The following is a 9,952-nucleotide window of genomic DNA, read 5'->3' on the forward strand; positions in this document are numbered from 1 at the left end:
TCCATATGGGCAGAGCAGACCACACACACTCCCATTCTAAGATTAAATTACAGATATATGTATAAATCCTAGAGAATAAAGGCATTCACACAATAAAGGAATAGATGCAAGTCCCCTAGAACAGCCTGTCTTGTTCCCCAGAGTCCCTAAAAGGCACAGAAGCACTGGCAGTGCAAGGCAACATCTCATTGAGTAAGAGCTGCTCATTCTGGCGACACAAAGTTAAATCCATATTCAGGAAGATTTTGACATAATGTTCTATGAACACTATGCAAAGGAGTTTGGGTTGTCTATGCACAAAATTGAATCACAGAAGTTCTTTGATCAGAGCAATGCCATGATTACATCTTTGTTCAGAAAGATTTCTATGGTGGCATTGGGGTGTTCAGATTAGAAGAGGAAAAGAATGAAATCTAGGAGACCATTTAGAAAGCCATTACAACAATCCAGGAGAGAGATAAATTCAGTATTGTCATTCTGTGGCTTATACTTTTAAAAACCCCTGGTGCCTAATATTTTGTGATATATAAGGCCAAACACAAAATTTGTTCCTTCCGTTTTGAAGTTTCTATATTCTCTCACTGATTCGTTTTTGCTTCTTTACCTCCCAGGACCAATCATTCATTGAGTCCTAGTGAGTCTAACTTCTAACTTTCCTCTTATTTCTGCCAGTGCTTTGATAAAGGCCACATTTATAGCATAGACCAGCATTTCCCAAATTATGTGCAAACTGTTCTGGGGGATTCCATGAAAAACACAAGACTTCTGGACAAATATTTTGGGAAAGTCCTGGGATAAACACATTTGAATCATTTGCTTATATGGCTTATGAATTCCTAGAGAGGGGTTCCTTCTTTCACAAAAAATCTGGTGACATCTCCATACACAGCGGTATAACTCAAAATATAGATAGCAAAATGCTGGCGTGGACAAACTATGGTTGTCCCAGCATTTCTGTAAAACTTCAGTTAGGCGGCTGACATTTTTGTATTTATTGCCCCCAGGAAAGAGATTACATAGCGCAAAGCAAGGAAAAAGGTAATCAATTCTTGCAGTTTGAGTTTCAAACATTAAGGGAGCTCATAGGCAACAGACTTTGAAGAACATGAGTAAGAGCAAAGCTTCCTACACTTAGACTAGATAAAAGGAAGGGAGAGGGAAATAGTCAAAGGGTAAGTGAGAGAGTTTCAACTTACGTGGGTACCTGAAAAGGGGACCCAGGTCCCAGCCCATTCACCAGCTCTGTGCTGAGCCATGATGGAGGGAGAGGTAACAGAAACTCCAGAAGATTTGGTGGAGCTAAGGGAATCTGTGCCTTCCTGGGAAGATGGAGCCCTGAGAAAAAAACAAGACTGTAAATAAAATGGCTAAAATATAATTTCATATCTATGTTGGGATTTTTCAACCTCAGTACTATTAACATTTTGGTCCCAATAATTCTTTGTTGTAGAGACTGCCCTGCGCATTGTAGGATGTTTATCAGCATCCCTGGCTTCTATCTACTAGATGACAGTAACATAATTGCCACCCCCAATTGGGACAACCAAAAATGTTTCTAGACATTGCCAAGTGTCCCGGGAGATAAAATTCCAGTTGAGAACCACTGGTCTGGGTAGCTAGAGTCCTGTCTCAAAGAGTTTCTACCAGGTGCAGTATAGGTTGAGAGTACCTAAATGAATCATTCTGGAGGATCCAGAGCATGGACAATGTACTAGAACATGAATAAAGAAAAATAAATGCAATGGCAATGGATGCTAGAGAGGACTGATCATTCTCAAGGACAAAATGGTGCACTCCCCCAGATGCCTCCATATTATAGCTGTGCTGGTTAAGACCAGAGATACTGAAGCATCCAAGGAGGCAAGCTATCTAAGTTCAAATCCCAGATCTAACCATTAAGAGCTTTTTGACTTTGACAAATCACTCAACTTTCTGAGACTCAGTTTCCTTGTCTGCAAGATGAAATTAAGAACATATACCATATAGGGTTACTATAGCAATTAAATGTGTTAAAATTTGTAAACTTCCTGCTCTTTATAATAAAGTTTTGAATGAGTGGTGCTTCTTACCATGTTTATAAACATGCCCTGGAATTAAATCCAAGTCAGAGAAGAGTGTGACCCTGGATTATAACTAAATGTCTACCATCAAATCCAATGAGGCTCACAATAGAAACTGAAATTCATAGTTGGTCTCTCTGCATCCAGTCTAAATTCTCTGTTTCTACCCTTCAATGTATCTTCATACCACCACTGGTCATCATATTAAACTTCCAATCTAATCAGACAATGGGTTTCCCATTATCCATAGCTATGGTCACAGAGAGATGCTTCAATAATTCAAGGCTGTGTGGAGGACAGTATGGCATGAGGATCCAATGGGTTTCTGTAGGAGATTTTATATAAAAATTCTATGTGCTCCTAAGATATGTTTGAAACTCATTGGCCTACTAGATGAAGATTCCACCAGATGGCAGCCAAGGCCACCCATGAATAGCCCTTCCCCATCCATCCAGCTGCTCACCAACACAACCCCATGATCCAGCAGGAGACAGTCACTGGTACACAGTACATGTGCCATTAACTTTATAGTTTAGCACATGCTATTTCATTTGCTTGGAATATGTTTCTCTATCCTACAGAGGGGATCTTTTGCTGTGAAACATGCTCAGATTTGCATGTTTGAAAGAAATGCATGACAGGAGGACTTTTGAGACTTTGGTACTGGGTCAGGGGCAGGGGGCTGCTTCATGTGCTGTAGGACTCTTAACCAAGGCTGGGGGGTCCCTATGTAAAATGCACAGCTTCTCTAGATGATCACATTCCTCCACAAAGTTCTGCCACAGCACTGGGGCACTCCAAAGAAGCAGACCATTGGATCAACTAACCTTACAAAATCAACCTCTTTTTCTGTTCTTTCATATTTCCCTGCTTCCCCTTCGCATAAGTCCCTGCTATTCTTTCCTCCCAGGATATAGTCCCCTCAAGGGGCCTTCAGAACACCAAAGCCAACCTCATTTCTAATGTATAGGCAACTTCTGCTTTCATCTCTACAATGCAACTCTCCCCTGAGGCACACGGAGCGCAGAGGCCTGGCTGCCTGATGCAAAGGGCAAGGAAACACACATCTAGAGTGAAACACCACTGTGTCACAGTGAATCAGCATTCCACCTGTGTGTGCATCTCAGTGGTCACAACTTCTTTCTTTATACTTTTCTAAAATAAGTTTAGAATAGTTTTTTGGTCAGAAAAATATACTATTAAGTGAAAAGTCCAATTGGTACACACATCTATGTTGCAACACCATCATGCAAGTCAAACTATAACATAGGTAGATGACAAAAAGCAGTGCCTTGCCCAGTAGCTGCCTTCTCCCTTTTGCAATCCTTCAACCTGTTCACTTGGTGATGAAAAATACTGCTATTACCTCGGAGGGTCCCCACTCATTGCCTTCATTCGTGCAGTTCAATGCCACAACCCATCAGATCACCTCCTCCTCTGTCCCGTTTGGCAGCCAGTCTCAGGACTGCTGCTGGTTTCCCATCTGTCAAACCCAATCTATCTTCAACACAGAAGCAGGGCCTGGAGAGTGGACTGAGCAAAGACAACGAAGGCACACTGGGTTCACCCTTGATTTGACTGACTTTGAAAGAAAAGGAGTGCTGATAACATGGAAACATCTCTAGCAGGGACTTGCTTCCTGGCTTTGCAAGAGTTTGGCTAGAAGTGGGCATCCAGCCTGGGAGATAACAACCCCATACAGTCAACAGCTTTTGTCGTTTTCCCAGCTACAAGGATTCCTTTAACCCTAGCAAAGGGGAGCAAGGTAGCATCCATTCTGAACAATTCTGTGTAGTGTGCCCATACTTCTTGTGATAGCAGATTGGTCCAAAAAAGATACCTAATACAAGCTAACCAATTAGATAGAATGGTATATGCCTGAATAGCCTCCTGGGAAATGGAAACCAATGAAATTGCCTCTCCCATTTCCTAGTTGTAACCTAAGGTAAGGCATTTAACCTTGCTTGGTCTATTTCTTCATATGTAGAAAGAACAGTTGAACTAAAGATGTATAAATTTTCTTTTTGCTCTTTTATGGTTTTCATGATGAAGGTCAGTTGTAGAGTCAGTAAGGCCTGGGTTCAAAATCATGGTGTGTCAGTCACTAGTCTTATAACCAAAAAAAGTTCCTCAGCTTCTTAAGTATCAGTTTCATCACTGTAAACCGAGATGATAATTGTACCTACCTTGTTATTAAATGACATAATACATGCTAAGTGTTTAAAACACAACCACACAGTAAAGCAGCCTATGCCCTCTAGTTACTATTGTTATTGTTGATATTTCTATATGAAACATAATTTATATTTTTTTAAAAGGAAAAACACCAACCAAGGTGAAAAACACCATAACTGTTCAGTCAAATGAACTTTTGAATAAGATCCAAAAATTTGGCTCAACATTAGTGCAAAGAGCTGTGGAGAAGAAGAACAAACAATCAATATTACTCTCCAGACATGTGAACATGTACAGGATGTTTAATCATGACCCAAGAAAAAAAGGTAACACTATTTGTCTCCAGCTCTATCACAGAACTTAAATAAAAATTTAATAACAAATGGTACTCCAAATACAAACAGCATTAGGTAAAATCATAACTCTCTAATGAATGATAAAGTTTATAAGCTACTCAACTTGGAGAACCATGCTGAAGAATTATTTTTTCCATTGTCTTTCTTTGTAAACTTGTCTTGATGACATATACAATATCAATGTAACTGGAATATTCCTTCCTTATGTCAAAAGCATAATGCTCACTACTGCAACACTATATAAGATTGACTATCTCAGATCCAATTGATTTTCTCACTCCAAAAATGACCCTAACACCCCTAAAGGTGGTAATGTTTTAAAACTCTCAGAATAAACTAGGTTGTCTATTGAGAATATTTTTCTCTACATAAATGGTACACTCCAGCAGCAACTTATTGACACAGATTTACTTATATATGTAGCCTTATCCCAGTTGAGGTCTTTGGTGAATCACATGATCTGACAGGGTACAATGCAATGAATTGAAAAAAGGTAAAAGAATATAAGACAAGTGAGAAAAAATAATACTAAAAGAACCAGTGCTGCATAATGTGGTGTAACATAATGACAGCCTGGAGAGATGGGAAATCTCAGCAGTAGATGCACTGCAGTTGAAGAAGGAAGTTGACCCACAGTACTTCAGCCAGAAAAAAATGTCATTCCACCTGTAAAACTGAAAGCAAGTGCCACAGAAATCAACAGGGACAGGAGTCAAAGATAAAGTCATCATACAAAGGGCATGTTGCATCTGCCTCTCACATAAAAACTGTATGGATCACATGCATCATATATTTCACATGTAAAGATTGGCACTCTTGTTCCATTTTCTGAGCTCGTATGTGCAAAGCAACATGTGCACAAATGACCCTTTCAGATGGTCACACCAGGAAACTGGCAAGAGTTTCCCTATTTGGGGGATCATAGGGACTCTGAAGGAATGTAAGGACTAAGTCATCCATTATCATTTAATTTACAACTTGATATCAGATGCCCTAGAATCCAGAGTATGTTTAGGTGGTCCTAAATATCTCTGAACAAAATAAATCACTGTCATCTGTCCCATTCAGTTATGTTGGCACTATCAAGAGTTGTCATGTTGTGTGGCTGGCAGGACTGCTTCAAAGCCAACTGGTTCTTTTGCAAGATGATGAAAGAAAAAGGGAACATGTAAAATATTCTCTACTTAGACAATATTATCTCCACTGACATACTTGCATATGGTAGTGACTAAATGCATACTTTTAGTTGACTGTGCAAAATCACCTTCTTGGAGAAGTTAATGACTATCAGATTAGTAATTAAAGCATATTTATATCCCATACTTGGTGTTATTCAGTTACTTTCATAATTACACTAGAGGCCCGGTGCATAAAATTCGTTCACTGGGGGCGGGTGTCCCTCAGCCTAGCCTGTACTCTCTCCAATCTGGGACTCCTCGAGGGATGTCCAACTGCTGGATGTCCCTGCGGAATCGGGCCTAAACCAGCAGTCGGACATCCCTCTCACAATCCAGGACTGCTGGCTCCCAACTGCTCGCCTGCCTGCCTGCCTGATTGCCCCTAACCGCTTCTGCCTGCCAGCCTGATCAATCCCTAACCACTACTCTGCCAGCCTGATCGATGCCTAACTGCTCCCCTGCTGGCCCGATCGCCCCCAACTGCCCTCCCCTGCTGGCCCGGTCGCCCCCAACTGCCCTCCCCTGCAGGTCCAGTCACCCCCAACTGCCCTCCCCTGCTGGCCCGGTCGCCCCCAACTGCCCTCCCCTGCAGGTCCAGTCACCCCCAACTGCCCTCCCCTGCTGGCCTGGTCACCCCTAACTGCCCCCCCCGCCGGCCATCTTGTGGTGGCCATCTTGTGACCACATGGGGGTGGCCATCTTGTGTGTGGTGTGACGGTCAATTTGCATATTACCTCTTTATTATATAGGAGGATTTTAAAGCCATATTCTTTTAAAACATCTAGAATGACTATTTTCAGAATTTGGAACTTAGGGTGTCCAACAACTTCAGCATCCTGAAGTCATTTCAGAAACAGAAGCATTCTAATCACTCAGATGTCTAATCAGATATGTTGCCCCCTTGTCCTGTTCAAGTGGGATTTGGATGACATAGGCGGTCATATTAGAAGGCTGTTTACCCAGAAATGAACTTAAAAAGCCTTTAACTGACATAAGTATTCCCTATCCTGCTCATCGATTGATTTGTGTGGCTCTAAATAACCCCTCAAAATATTTTGAAGGGGGGAGTAACGCTCTGTTTTATTTCACCTATAAAGTCCAGGAAGCTGTCCTGAGTCACCTCAGACATGTTTCCCTTTACAGATCAGCCTCTCAGTGAGCCGAAAGGGCTGGCCGTGTGCTGAAAGCAGAGAGGAACTTTTAGCGGAGAGTGATGGCTCCACCTATTACTATCCTCAGACTTCAATGTGCACATGCAACACCTCGAGGTTTAAAATGGAGATTCAGATTCAGCAGGTCTGAGGCGAGGCCCGAGATTCTGCATTCCTAACAAGCATCCAAGTGACACTGATGCTGCCATTTGGTGCACCGACCTTGGGAGCTAGGAACCCCCTCCTTGGGGAGCCCCCAGTCCTGCTCTGCCACTACTGGGCTGTGCCACTCTGGGCTCATTAGGTAACTTCTCAGTGCTTTATTTTCCTCTGTAAAACATGGTAAGGCATGGAGGCTCTTAACAAATTCAGGGAGTTGGAAATAATGTGAATGAATAAATTCAGATGAAAGCATTTTAAAAAAAATTAAAGGAGCTACTCAGTTAAGAGTCTTTAAAATCACTGAAGGACATAAAGATAACTCTTTCCCTGAAACCAGCAAACTAGATGCCGTTGCTTCTGCTGCCAGTTTTGTGTGGCACTGAGCATGCTATTCTTACATTCTCCATCAAACTGCTGCTCTAGGTGCCTGCCCTCTGGCCAAGCTGCAGCTGATCACCTGGCTTCTACACAAAGTAATTTCTGAGTGGCCGCTGGTCTGCACTCTGTGGGGTCACAATCCTCTTGATAACTCTTCTTCCAAAGACCCAGGTTCCATTGACATAATCTCAAGACAATAATTATTGAATTAATTGTAGGAAGGATGAGAGGACAATTTTCCATGCCTCCATAATTCATAATTTATAGAATTTTCTCTCTTAAAATTCAGCTACTGATGCTTATTTTGCACAAGATGGTGAGAATCATTAAAAATAAATTCCTTCCCCACCCTAGCCAGTGTGGCTCAGTAGATAGAGTGTCAGCCTGCAGATTGAAGGGTTTGGGTCTGAGTTCAATTCTGGTCAAGGGCACATGCCTGGTTTTCGGGCTCGATCCCCAGTAGAGAGCATGCAGGAAGCAGCCAGTCAATGATTCTCTCTCATCATTGATGTTTCTATCTCTCTCTCTCCCTTTCCCTTCCTCTCTGAAATCAATAAAAATATATTTTTTAAAAATGAATAAAAATAAGTTCCTTCCCCGATATTATAAAAATAATTAAGTTTGGTGATAGGCATGCAAACAACGTATTTAACTTCCAGTGCAGCTGAGTATGATTGGCTTTACTCCACCTTGGAGAATATTTTCCTAAACTCTTCTTTATTCCCAAGCTCCTGGAAAGTCACCTGGAGCCATTCTTGGTGAAGTGTAAGCAGATGGTGGCAATGCTATTGGACCAAAGCAATGTTGAAGCAGAGGAAAGGGTAGAAAGCCACAGGAGCGACGAAGAAGCATTCCTCATGGGAGGGACTGGAACACAGAGCCATGTGGCTTCAGTAGCAGGTCACTCCTCTGACCCCTCAGAGGAGACTCAGGAGAGAATAACGGAAATATTGGGTCACAGAGGTACTCCAGAGATGCTGCTATTTGTCTTCATCCGTTTTAAACAGAACATATATTTTCAAGTATAAGACAACAAATAGGCCACCCTGTAACTAGAGTAACTGCTGGCCACATGATTAGGAACAGCTTGGATCCAGGGTCCTTGATGGCATCTGGCTCTAGAAAGAAACATGGAAGCAGAAGAGCGTGCCAGGAGGAGAGATCTGGACCAAGGAGGAGGTATTGCACATGAAGGGAGCCAGCCAGGATGCAGACTGATTAGCTGTAAAAAAAAGTGGTCATGGATACCAAGCAAAGGATGAATTATGGAGTTGTGTGGAGAGAAATGGGCTCGGGGCAGATTTATTATGCTCCATTTCCACTCTGCTAGCAGGCTGCACAGAGTCTCAGGAGGTGCAGATCTACTCAGGATGGAAATTTCACATCCAGGGACGCTATCTCAGATAATCTAATTTGGTGAGATGAGAAAATCGTATCTCATAAAACTATCATCCCCTTTCGAAAGCCCATATAAAAGTTCACAGGCTGTTGAGGCATCTACCCATAGCATGAGCTTCTGTTATAGGCCATATGGAAACAACGGACTTACAGATAAAATTATTTTCATAAGAAATGCTTCTCACTTGGTATGTGCAGTGTGTTCTTTACAACCTGAACTTCATAAATTTTTATAAGGTGTTTGTTTATTGTCAGGCTCCGGAGCTGCTGTGTCACCATTGCTCAGTCACAGCTTTTTCAGACAAAGGAATCTTAATCTGTGTGTGATACACTATATAGTACTAGAGGCTGGTGTACAAAATTAGTGTACAGATGGGGTCCCTAGGCCTGGCCGGCGATCAGGCCCGATCAGGTTTCCCGCCTCCCTGCCTCCCTGCCTCCTCCTTCCCTGGCTCCCTCAGTGCCCTGCCACCACCACTGGTTGCCTGCCATGTTCCGTGCCGCCCTCTGGTGATCAGCGCACCTCATAACAAGCAATCGAACTTCCGGTCTCCCAGTTGAACTCATGAGGGGGCAATTTGTATATTAGCCGTTTATTATATAGGACTAGAGGCCCAGTGCACAAAAATTTGTGCACTTGGGGGGGTCCCTAAGCCCAGCCTATGCCCTCTTGCAGTCTGGGACCCCTCGGAGTATGTCCACCTGCTGGCTTAGGCCTGCTCCCCGGGGGATTTGGCCTAAGCTGGCAGTCAGACATCCCTCTGGCAGCCCAGCAGCCTTCGGGGGATGTCCACTGGCCAGCAGGGAGCAGGCCTAAGCTGCAGTCAGACATCCTTAGCGCTGCTGAGGAGGCGGGAGAGGCTCCCACCACCACCACTGTACTGGCAGCCATCAGCCTGGCTTGTGGCTGAGCAGAGCTCCCCCTGTGGGAGCGCACTGACCACCAGGGGGCAGCTCCTGCATTGAGCGTCTGCCCCCTGGTGGTCAGTGTGTGTCATAGTGACCAGTCATTCCCAGTCATTCTGCTGTTAGGGTCAGTTTGCATATTACCCTTTTATTATATAGGATAGAGGCCTGGTGCACGGGTGGGGGCC

The 9,952-nt window shown here is 43.2% G+C and overlaps 1 protein-coding gene across 1 annotated transcript in view; it reads right to left on the minus strand.

The window, feature by feature from the left end:
* The window catches only part of ZNF385B (zinc finger protein 385B), a 361,135-nt gene that overhangs the window by 342,123 nt on the left and 9,060 nt on the right, over positions 1-9,952 (minus strand). The window contains exon 2 of the mRNA XM_005857643.2: positions 1,197-1,335. Within this exon, the coding sequence (XP_005857705.1) occupies positions 1,197-1,233 (37 nt within the window). The 5' untranslated portion in view covers positions 1,234-1,335. The remainder of the gene's footprint in view (positions 1-1,196; positions 1,336-9,952) is intronic.

This window comes from Myotis brandtii, unplaced genomic scaffold (assembly GCF_000412655.1).
Source record: "Myotis brandtii unplaced genomic scaffold, ASM41265v1 scaffold112, whole genome shotgun sequence".
Lineage (NCBI taxonomy): Eukaryota > Metazoa > Chordata > Mammalia > Chiroptera > Vespertilionidae > Myotis > Myotis brandtii.